Source organism: Equus quagga, chromosome 1 (assembly GCF_021613505.1).
Source record: "Equus quagga isolate Etosha38 chromosome 1, UCLA_HA_Equagga_1.0, whole genome shotgun sequence".
Lineage (NCBI taxonomy): Eukaryota > Metazoa > Chordata > Mammalia > Perissodactyla > Equidae > Equus > Equus quagga.
In genome coordinates, this window is record NC_060267.1 from 170,360,265 (window position 1) to 170,372,925 (window position 12,661).

At 33.9% G+C, this 12,661-nt stretch overlaps 1 protein-coding gene across 2 annotated transcripts in view; it reads right to left on the reverse strand.

Moving 5' to 3' along the window:
* The window catches only part of STAG1 (stromal antigen 1), a 366,619-nt gene that overhangs the window by 132,150 nt on the left and 221,808 nt on the right, over positions 1-12,661 (reverse strand). For both annotated transcript variants that reach the window (XM_046647396.1, XM_046647405.1), the window contains 2 exons: positions 12,251-12,402; positions 9,845-9,918 (listed from right to left, as the gene is read on the reverse strand). In XM_046647396.1, the coding sequence (XP_046503352.1) occupies positions 9,845-9,918; positions 12,251-12,402 (226 nt within the window). The remainder of the gene's footprint in view (positions 1-9,844; positions 9,919-12,250; positions 12,403-12,661) is intronic.

A 12,661-nucleotide genomic window follows, 5' to 3' on the forward strand; every position in this document is an offset into this window, starting at 1 on the left:
GATCTGGGACTCCAGAGGACAAATAGCTAGATTTTATAAGGCATAGTACCAGAGTGAAGAGACGCACAGAGTGAGCAAGCTCTGGAGACCTGATGAAAGACCCTATTTACTCTTCAGCTCAGTACTAGACAGCATATACATATGAACAAATCAACCAAGGCTGGGGAAGAAATGGAAAACGCAGAGAGAGCAATCTCTGGAGTAAACAAAGGTCTGGGAATACTCTATGTCCCAATGAGCCAGAGCAGAAAAGGCTTGTAATTCACAGGGCATCAAGTAGAGTACAAAGAATGGTATTATCCTGGTACTGAAGGAAAATTACCCTTAGACTAAATGTTGCTTTAGTCCCCTTAACAAACCTTAAAAACAAGTCTTGAAAGGATCACACATAATTATGTTCCAGAAAAACTGGACAAATATTTATAAGAATATAAAATTACCTAACACCCAACAAAGCAAAACCCATAATGCTTGGTATCCAAAGGAGTAGGAAAATGACCCATAGTAAGGAGAAAAATCAATCAATACAAACAGAACCAGAAATGACACAGATGATAAAACTAGTAAATTAGGACATTAAAACGGTTGTTATAGCAAATATGTATGTTCAAGAGGCTAAAGAAGAGCACGGAAGAGAGAAAAGAAACATGAAGAAAATAATACCAAAGAACATCCTAACAAGATTGGTCAAAACTAGTAGGAAAGAGAAAAATCTTAAATGCAACCAGAACAAAAAGATAAATTAACTACAAAGGATACACGATAAGAATGACAGCAGACTTCTTTTTAGTTGGAAGCAAGGGCAAACCAGAAGTAGTGGATCAATTCCTTTAAAGTATTGAAAAAAACAAGAATGTCAACTTAGAATTCCAAACTAAGAGAAAATACCTTTCAAAAATGAAGGTGAGGCAATGGGACACTATACTGGTTGGAAAGTTCTCTTCCCTCAAAACAACTAAAAAGACAAAAACGATCATTTCAGTTTTCTGAAAAATCAACCAAAAAAAGTGAGATGCATCTATTCATAAAAAGCTGCTAAACTTTTTGTTGAAACAGTGGAAACCTATGGCATTTTGGCATGAAACTAACCCCTTCAAACATCCTAAAACCCAGAGCAACAGATGTGGTAGGCTTAACAGAGCTGAGACACCCATGAAAACCACCAATTTTAATGCTGAAGGAGCTAACTTGATTGGGAGCCCAGTGTTAAATACCTAAATCCAGGGAAGATACCAATAAAAAAGAGCAAACTCTAAACAAAATGAATGGGGAAGACCAAAGTCCTGCTGGCCGAAAGCTGCAGACCCACTTGGGTTGGCCCAAGCACATAGGTGGACTAGCCAAAAATACAACAGAGAGATCCTGGAAATGAGTCATAGAGTAACTAGACAAAGCTTCCCACAGATAAATGGCTGGCTAGGAGGTTGTGTGCAAATGCAAGAGTAACCTGAGCAGAATCATGTTCTCCACACATCACTGGCTGACAGGGAGGCTGTGCAGAAAGCACCAAATAAAAAGTCCCAAGAGTGCCAGGGCCAATGTAAAATAAAATCCAGGACAGACTTCAAATTTGTTTGAACTCTGAATGTACTTCTCCTTCATTCACATTCAGAGCCATCTGCAGAGGGTGGAAACCTTATTGGTGCTTTGTTAAAAGTTCTGACCAGTCACTGGTTGACCATGAAACCATGTGGCCATAACAGGAATCCCTTTGGAATATGCAAAAAAAAAAAATTCCCCCAAAAACTACTGAGCAGAGACGTCAGTGACCGTACAGAGCAGGAGAGACAAATTCCTAAGATTAAATCCAAGTAAATTATTAAAAAACAAAACACCCAATAACACAACAAACTTCAGGGACAAGGAAATAAGAATTAAATTTGCTACAGTATATTACGTTAAATGGGTAGTTTTTGACAAAAAAATTATGAGACATGCACAGTAAAACAAAGTATTGCCAATACTCAGGAATTAAAACAGTCAAAAGAAACTATCTTTGGGTGGGCCCAGCTGTTAAATTTAGCAAAATATTTAAATCAGATCCAATAAATATAATCAATGGATTAAAAGAAACCATATTTAAAGAACTCAACCAACAGTATATCCTGATAAAGAAATAAAAACTATAAAAATAGGACCAACTAAAAACTACAATAACTGAAATAAAAAAACTCATGTTTCAGGAGCATATTTGACTTGGAAGAAGAAACACTGAATGCGAAGATAGGTAACTAGAAATGATCTACAAAATAGAGATAAAAAAATTGAAGAGAGAGAAACAAAGCTCAAGAAACCTGTAGAACAGTATCACATATAGCAGCATATGCATTAAAGGAGTCTAAACAAAGAGAAATGGGTAAAAAATATTTGAAGAATCAGTGGTTAAAAGCTTCTGAAATTTGATGAAAAATATTAATCTACAGACCCAAAAAGGCCAACAAAATCATGGTAGGACAAACACAAAGAAGTCTACACCTAGACACTAATAAGGAAACTGTCGAAAGCCAAAGAAAAAGGGAAAAAAAAACAACTCCTGAAAGTGAAAAATAAAAACTGACTCAGTGTACAGGGGAACAACTGGATTAACTACTGGTTTTTAATCAGAAAGAATGAAGTCCAGTAGGTGGTAAAATAACACTGAAAGTGTCGTAAGCAAAAAATAAAACTGTCTACCAAGAATTCTATACCCAGCAAAACTACCTTCCAAAAATGAAGTTGAAATAATGACGTTTCCAGATAAAAAAAAAAGGACTGAGAGAATTTGCTGCTAGTAAACTTGCCTTTAAAAAGGGTAAAGGAAGTCCTTCAAACTGAAAGGAGTTAACACTATACAATAACTCAGCGAACCCTTCAGAGAAAATGAAGAGTCCTGGAAATATTAACAAGAGGGTAAATATAGAGGATGGCATAAAATTTCTTTTCTCCTCTTAGTTTCATTAAAGTCATAAGACTGTATATACTGATAATGGTTAACATAGTATTGTTGGGTTAATAAGAAACACAGATAAAATATATACCACAATAACAGCACAAAGGAAGGACAAGAAAGTGGAGCTATACTAGAGCAAAGATGTGATATCTTTGTGAAATTGAGTCATCTTAATGGGATGAAGTTTCAAATAACTTATTCTTCATATTTTAATACCTAGAGTCACCATAAAAAAATATTGTTAGACTAGATAATAACACAAGATCCAATTATAGACTGTCCCTAAGAGACATATTTCATATTCAGAAACACAAATAGGTTGAAGTGAAAGGATGATAAAAGATATACCATGCAAAAAATAACCATAAAAGAGCTAGAGAGGTATTTTCAGACAAAAAAGTCTTTAAGATAAAAACATCATATTAGAAAGGGACACTTCATAACGATAAAAAGGTCAACTTAGGAAAATATAACAAAACAGCATAGTATATTCTTTTTATAAGCACATGGAATACTGTTTTTTGATAATACAATTAGTTGGGGTGAGAAACAAGTCCCATTAAATGTAAAATGACTGAAATCCCTCAAAGTTTGTTTACTACCCACAATGGAATTAAATTAGAAATTAACAACAGAAATTAATTTGGAAAACCTCCAAATATTTGGAAATTAAACAAAAGAATAACCCATGAGTCAAAACAGAAATCACAAGTAAAGTAGAGAAATATTTTGTACTGAACAAAAATACAACATATCAAGAGTCATGGTATGTCACTAAATCAATGCTTTGAGGGAAATTTATAAAATGCTAGATAAGAAAAGAAAGAGGATATAAAATCAATAGTCTGAGTCTCCAAACCTCAGAAAACAAGTAAAAGATGAGCAAATTAAAACTAAAGCAATCAGATGAATGGGAATAATAAAGACTGAGGCAAAAATCAACAAAATAAAAAACCACATAAATAGAGAACGTCAATGAAACCAAAAGTTAGTTCTTTGAAAAGATTAACACAACTGATAAATCTTTAGCTAGACTGACCAAGACAAAAAATAGAAAAGACACAAATTACAAAATCAGAAATGAGTAAGGAGACATCACTGCCAATCCTACAAAAAAGATTGTAAGGAAATATCATGAACAACATTACGCCATTAAATTTGCAATATACATGAAATGGACACATTTTTGAGTGACACAAATTACCATAATGAATCAACAAGAAACACAAAATTGGGGTAGATCTATAATAAGAACATTAATTAGTAATTAAAAACCTTCACACAAAGAAAAACCTAGGCTTTAAGGGCTTCCCTGGTAAAGTCTACCAAATTAATAAAGAAGAAATAATACCAATCTTCCACAAACTCTTTCAAAAAACAGAGCAAGACGGAACAGTTCCCAGTGTACTCTATGAGGCTAGTAACCAGATTAGTGGTCTAGTGGTTAAGATTTGATGCTCTCTGGGCTGAGGCCTGGGTTTGTTTCCTGGACAGGGAATCACACCACCTGTCTCTCAGTTGTAATACTGTGGCAGCTGTGTGTTGCTGAGATGTCGAAAGCTACACCACTGGTACTTCAAATACCAGCAGGTTCACTCACAGTGGACAGGTTTTACTGGAGCTTCCAGACTGAGACAGACTAGGAAGAAGGATCCGGCCACCGACTTCTGAAAAAATTGGCCATGAAAATCCTAAGAAGCTGTGGAACATTGTCATATAGCGCCAGAAGATGAGAGGATGGCACAAAACAAAAACAAAAACAAAAATCCGGCAGGGTTCAGCTCTGCTGTACACAGGGTTGCTAGGAATCAGAATTGACTTGATGGCATTAACAACCAAGTACCTAGGTATTACCCCTTATAAAAGTAAAATACAAAAATCCTTAACAAAATATTAGCAAACTGAATCCAGCAGCATATAAAAAGGATTATAAATAACTATGTGAAATTTTTCTCAGAATGCAAGATTGGTCTAATACCTGAAAATCAATGAATTAATACACTATATTAATAGAATAAAGGAAAAAGCCTGTATAATCATTTCAGCCAAAACGAAAAAAAAAAAAAAAGTCAATCAATCATCATAAAAACACCCAACAAATTATGCTAGAGGGAAATTTCCTCATCCTACTACAGGGTATGAACATACAATTTATGCCTAATGACATCCTATTTAATCTTAAAGACAGATTGTTTTCCTCTTAAGATCAGGAACAAAGCAAAGCTATCTTCTCTCACCACTTTTTTAAATACTGTACTAGAGATTTTAGACAGTACAATACGGCAAAAAAAAAACCCCAGAAATTAAAGACATAGAAAGAATTAAAACTGTCTTTATTTACAGATGACATGATCCTGTATGTAGAAAATCCAAAGAATCTACAAAAAAAACACACCAACAACCCAAAAACTATAGAACTAATGAAAATATTTTGTAATTCTGCAGTAACAAAAAACTGTGTTTTCATATATTAATAAAGAATAGTCTAGAACAGAAATTAAGAAAACAATTACATTTACAACAGCATAAAAAATGAAAACACTTAGAAATAAATTTAACAAAAGTAGTATAAGACTTGTATACTGTAAATCATAAAAAGTTGCTAATAGAAATTAAAGAGTACCTAAATAAATAGAGAAACAATCTATATTTATAGACTGGAAGATTCAATATTGTTAAGAGGGCAATTCTCTCCAAATTAGTCTACAGATTCATTATATTCTCCATCAAAATTCCAGCAAGTTTTTGTGTAAAAATTGACAAGCTGATCCTAGAATTTATACAGAAATGCAAAGGACTTGTAATAATCACAACTTTGAAAAAGAATAAAGTAGGAGGACTTAACACTATCTACTTTTAAGAACTTACTCTAAAAGACAAATACTGTCTGTTCGCACTTATATGTGGAATCTAAAAAAGCCAAAATACAGAGTAGAATGAGTGGAATGGTGGTTGCCAGAGGCTGGAGGGTAGGGGAAATGGGGAGATGCTGGTCAAAGAGTATAAACCTCCAGTTATAAGATGAACAAGTTCTGGAGATCTAATAATAACAGCATGGTGACTACAGTTAACAATACCATATGACATACTTGAAAGCTGCTAACAGAGTAAATCTTAAATGTTAGCACCACACAGACACAAAAAGGTAATTACGTAAGGTGATGGAGGTGTTAACTTTATTGTGGTAGTCATCTCACAATATCAAATCATCACGTTGTACATCTTATACCTACATATGTTATGTCAATTATATCTCAATAAAGCTTGAAAAAAAAAACACTAAAACTATTGTAATCAATATGAGTGGTATGAATGTAAGAATAGATAGACTAGAAAATCCAAAAATAAAACTTTGCATTTATGGTCATTTAATTTTCAACAAAAGCGCCAAGGCAATTTGATTGGAGAAGGATAGTCTTTCACCAAATGGTGCTTGGACAAATGAATACCTATATGCAAAAAGTGGACTTATACCCTTATACTGTATCATACACAAAAATTAACTTAAAAGAATGGTTCATAGGGGCCAGTCCCGTGGCTGAGTGGTTAAGTTAGCACTCTGCTTCTGCAGCCCAGTGTTTCACCAGTTCAGATCCTGGGCATGGACCTAGCACCGCTCATGAAGCCATGCTGAGGGGGCATCCGCATAGCAGAGTCAAAAGGACCTACAACTAGAAATATACAACTACGTACTGGGGGGCTTTGGAGAGAAGAAGGGAAAAAAAAAATAGACTACTGGCAATATATGTTAGCTCAGGTACCAATCCTTAAAAAAAACGTTCATGGGGCAGGCCTGGTGGTGCAGCAGTTAAGTGTGTATGTTCTGCTTCAGTAGCCCAGGGTTTGCCGGTTAGGATCCTGGGTGCGGACATGGCACCGCTTGGGAAGCCATGCTGTGGCAGGCGTCCCACTATAAAGTAGAGGAAGATGGGCATGGATGTGAGCTCAGGGGCAGTCTTCCTCAGCAAAAAGAAAAAATAGGTTCATATACCTTAATCGAAAAGATGAAATGATTAAACCCTCTAGAATAAAACAGAAGAAAATTTAGAGTTAGGCAAAATGTTCACAGACAAGACACCAAAGGCATGACCAGAGAAGAAAAACTGATAAATTACTTCATTCAAATTGAAAACTTTTGTTCCTCAAAAGGCATCAATAAGAAAATTAATAGAAAGCTGCAGAAAAAAACTGCAAATCATTTATGTGATAATAGACTTGTATCAAGAATACAAAAAGTACTCCTATAAAATCTCTCTCGATAATTGTTAGAACAGACAGAAAATCAATAAGGATAGAAAAGACTCGAACAACACTATCAACCAATTTTGACCTAACTAACATAAAAACAAAAGTAGAATACATATTCTTTCTCTGAGCAAATAGAACATTTATCAAGATAGACTATACTGTGGGCCATAAAACAAATTTCACTAAGTTTATAAGCATTCAAATCATATAAAGTATGTTGTGTGACTACAATGGAATTAAATTATAAATCAGTAACAGAAAGTTATCTGGAAAGTTCTCAGATATTTACAAACTAAATATCACACATCTAAATAATCCATGGGTCACAGAAACAAGTCAAAAGGGAAATTAGAAAGTATTTTAAATTTAATGAAAATGGAAATATCCAGATTTAGAGGATATAGCTAAAGCAATAATGAGAGAAATTTATAGAAATAAATTACTATATTAGAAAAAAAGAAAGGCCTCAAATCAATTATCTCAGTTTCCACCTTGAGAAACTAAAGAAGAGAGGAAGTGAAACCCAAAGTAAGCAGAAGAAAGGAAATAATAAAGAAAAGAGTAGAAATCAATGAAACAAAGCAGAAAAACAATAGAGAAGTTCAATGTAACCAAAATTTCATTTAAGAAAAATAAACACAATTGATTAGCTCTAGACACACTGATGACAGAGAGATAGCGATGAACAACTTTATGCTGAACTTGTTGAAGAGAATTCACAACAACTTAGATGAAGATATTTTCTTTCAAGACATAAATTGATCAGTCTTATCTCTACTAAAGAAATTTAACTTGTAGTTAAAAACATCCCTACAAAGAAAGCTCTAGGCCCCAATGGTATAATTTATATCTCAAGAAGAAATAATACTCTATTAAACTTTTCCAGAAAATTAAAGAGGAAAGAATATATTGCAACTCATTCTACAAAGCCAGCATTACCCTGGTACCAAAAAGTAGTCAGAGACATTTAATAAAATAAAAAAAGATATATATCCCTCTTGAACACAGACGCAAAAATTCTTAGAGAAATTTCAGCAAATCATGTCCAACAATACCTAAAAAGACAGTATGTTGTGTCTGTGTTTTAACTAAAGAATTTAAGGTTGAGTTTAACATTTGAGAATCAACCAACTGAATTCACCACATTAACAGTCTTATAAAAGAAAAACAGCATAATGATCTCAATAGATGTAGAAAAGCATCTGACAAAATCCAACATTTATGCCTAATAAAAAGTCTCAGAAAACTAGGAATAGAAGAAACACTTCCTCAACCTGAAAAAAGGTATCTATGAAAAACTTACGGTTAACAGTCTTAATAATGAAAAACCCTAATTTTGCTTAGTGAAAGAAGCCAGACCAAAACAACAACAGTAACAAAAGTCAGGAGTACATATTGTATGATTCTATTTCTCTAAAATTCTAGAAAGTGTAAACAAATCAGTTACCAGATTAATAACTGCCCAAGGGAGGACAGTGGCAGGAATGCAGGTAGGGAGGAATTACAAAGTGGCATGAGAAAATTTTTGAGTATGATGGATATATTCATTATCTTGCCTGTGGTAGTTCTACTAGCGTATATATGTCAAAACTCATCAAATTATGCATTTAAATTTACAGTTTATTTTATGTTAATTATACACGCATAAAGTTACAATTTAAAAAAAGACTGCTTGGCAGGTATATGGAAGTTCTTGTTTTTCAAACAAACTTGTCAATAATTCCTTATATGTATAGTTTAAGCAAGAAAGAGGATGTGAAACTCCAATTAGACAGTCCATACTCAAAGTAAAGACCTTGGCTTTATTTCAAAAGACCTTTTTTACCTTGAATTAAAACAAAATGTTTAAGTTAAAACATCAAAGTTGCATTTTCTCTTTTGAAACGATTTCCCTGTTTTCACTAACTTTTTGAATAACCTGGACAACTAAAGTCTCAAATATGTCTAAACACATTGCTTCTATTACCTGTGACTATCTACCTAAACATACCATATCATGCCTGATTAAAAGAAGGTAACAAATGTATGTATAGGACTCGTTAATTCTCTGTGAAATATGCTCTTTAATAACGTGGTTAATAGTTTAAAAGTTCACAGGTTTCACAGAAACACTAAACTCATCTGCAATGGAGTATGACAAAAATACTTTGGAAATACTTTGCTTCTACTTTCATGTGCACAGTTGAAGGTAAAAAAAATGATGTTATAGAGTTGTTGCATTATCTGCAGAGGTGCCCTTTTCTGTCCATTTTTCTCCCATCTTCACAGAGGTGTTTTAAAAAGACAGTTGGTCAATTCAACCGTGGAACAAGATAAGTACCACAAGGCAGGAAGCAGGGCATTTTAATATTCTCAAATATCAAGAAAATCACATCCTATTAAGGACACATTAAATTAATGATATCTTATTAACTAATATTTCATCAGTACAAATCAAAGTACATTGGATGCTTCTAACAGCATATGTTCTGAATTTAGAACAGTGTGGCAGTGGTATGATTTCCTCCATAGTAATAGCATGATATTTATTAAGCTTTTATAGCCAAAGCCGTTTTACAGAAAAGAAAACAAAAAATTAGAGTCATATATCTTTATAATTAGATACGATTAACAAGCAATAAATTATTTAAGTTAATAATCATCTAAGTGATTTTTTAAATCCCTTACCGGTATCTATGAACAAATATACCCTTAAAAATAGAGTTCATCATATTTTCAATTTCATCTTGATTTTCTTGTAGCTGAAATGAAAAAAAAATAAAATACATAAATTAAAACAGCGATTATTTTATTCGGAATGAACAGTTCTGTTTTTAACTCCTCACTATTCTCATTCTGGGTAATTATCACTCCTTTTTCTCACCTGTAATACAGCAGATGTCTGAAACCAGTTTTCTCGCATCATTTCTAAAGTTTTACTACAGTGGCTTTTGAACTTTTCTTTCTGTCTCTCTCGACACAAACTACACAATGTCTAACAAGGAGGGGTACTGGCTAAGTATGGTCCAATTCCTATCTCCTAAATATCATTGGCTTTGGGTATAGACCTCAGTTCCTATACCTCTTCTATCCACATCAGTTCCCTGGCTTGGTTTTGCCTTTCTTGGTAACAGAGCATTCTTGCTTATCATATTTGCCACTATACAAGAAACTTCCTATTCCACCTAAAGGATCCAAATATTGCTCTGCATCTGATTAGCCCATAACAGAGTAGGGCGAGTTCCCAACATAGGAGGCATAACTGAAGATAGCAAGGATCCTATCCATTAGTGGTGGAATGCAGCAACAAAATAAAATACTATAGCAAAGATACAAATTTCAGGCAACACTACTGACCAGAGTTGACTTTGAGTTTATTCACTGCCCCCAAAGGAATAAAAGCCCTGATAAAAAATTACATACATAACTATGTACTGGGGCTTTGGGGGCGAAAAAGGAAGAAAAAAGGAGGAAGATTGGCAACAGACGTTAGCTTAGGGAGAATCTTCCCCTGCAGAAAAAGAAAAAAAAAAATTGCATTCAAGGTGATATTTCTTATTCTAATTTGCTCTGCAGTAATAGTGAAATATTTGCTTTTACTGCATACTCAATTGTGACAATAAAATTCCTTCAGATTTATTCTTTTGCTATATGCCTTGTTTCAGGTTTTAGTGAAATAAATTCAGGAATACCTCTATAGTAAATCATTCAAATTACTGCAACTTACTATAAGTTTTAAAAATTACTTTTGCTAAGTTTATTATATAAAAATTAACTAATTTATAAGAGGCATACAGTTTGGATAGCAGTACTTAATGAAGCACAGTTCCAAAATTTACTTCTGTAATATTTTAAATATAGTATATGTTATGAATTGAACTGTGCTCCTCAAAAATTCATATGCTGGGGCTGGCCCCGTGGCCGAGTGGTTAAGTTCGCGCGCTCCGCTGCAGGCGGCCCAGTGTTTCGTTGGTTCGAATCCTGGGCGCGGACATGGCACTGCTCGTCAGACCACGCTGAGGCAGCGTCCCACATGCCACAACTAGAGGAACCCACAACGAAGAATACACAACTATGTACCGGGGGGCTTTGGGGAGAAAAAGGAAAAAATAAAATCTTTAAAAAAAAAAAAAATTCATATGCTGAAGTCCTAACCCCTAGTACCTCAAACCTTATTTGGAAATAGGTTGTGGCAGATGGAATTAGTTAAGATGGTTAGACTGAAGTAGGGTGGGTCCCAAATCCAATATGACTGGTGTCTTTATTGAAAAAAAGGAGAAATTTATAGATAGACTCACACACACACACACACACACACACACACACACACACGGAGAAGGCCATGTGAAGACTGGAGTTATCTTTGACTTGTAGCCTATAGAACTATGAGATAGTAAATTTCTGTTCTTAAAGCTACTCAGTTTGTGGTATCTGTTATAGCAGCCCTAGGATGCTAATATAGTATGGGTAATAATTTAATCATAAGTATGTTGCTTCTGGTTGCCTGTTATAACACATTATTCATTGAAAGCAATTTACTTGTAGCAATGCGATATTATTCTGTTTCCAAGTTAAAATTCTTTTTCCAAGACTAATATGGCAGATCTAAAACTTTATTTCCAATTGGGTGAATAAAAATGTTACCTACTAAAAACCTAGTTTAAAATCACTTTCAAGACATGTAAGAAAATTTTATCATAAAACTAGGATCAATCTTATTCAGAATAATGCCTTATTATCAACTAATAAGTAGTCTCTGGCTTTCTCCTGGAAATGGAGCTTTGCTAGCCCCCAGTTCTGACATTACTATTTGTCATGCTTTTTGAGCCCACAGCCTGATAATCTTTCTGAGTTACCTAACTCCCAGACCACCTTCTTTCAAAAGTAGGATTGTTGTGCCATCAGACAGCACTCAGATAATCTCTGGGTGAACATTCTAGTTTCATTTGAAAACTCTGAGATCAAATAATATAACTGAAAAAATAAATTTTAAAAATATACATAAACCTTTTTACAAAGAATAAAAAAACTAATATTATATATATTTACTACAGATTTACAGGACGTGAGAATATCAGTTACCATAAAACTTACTTCTTTGCGTTTCTGAAGCAGTAACTCCAACCTTTCATTGGCCCTCTTCCCAATCATTTTATTTCTCTCAGCTTCATATTGTCTCTGTGTATTATCCTGATGAATACTGAGGTTTAAGGCAACATTCACCAGGGCAGTCATGAGCTTCATGGCTATGAAATAAAGAAAGATTATAGCATTCACCTATGAATCAGACCTTTATCCATAAGATTACAAATTGGTAAGAGAAACGGATGAAGGAAATAAACTAGTCAATATTTATGTATGACAATCCAGGCATAACTTAAAAAGAAAGAGAGAAATTATTTTATAGAAATAAAGTTTTCTTCTCAGTCTGCAACATAACTTTCTCTGCCTCAGCATCCCTATAGCTTAGCTCATTAATGTTCTCCACTTAAAAACAGCACCATT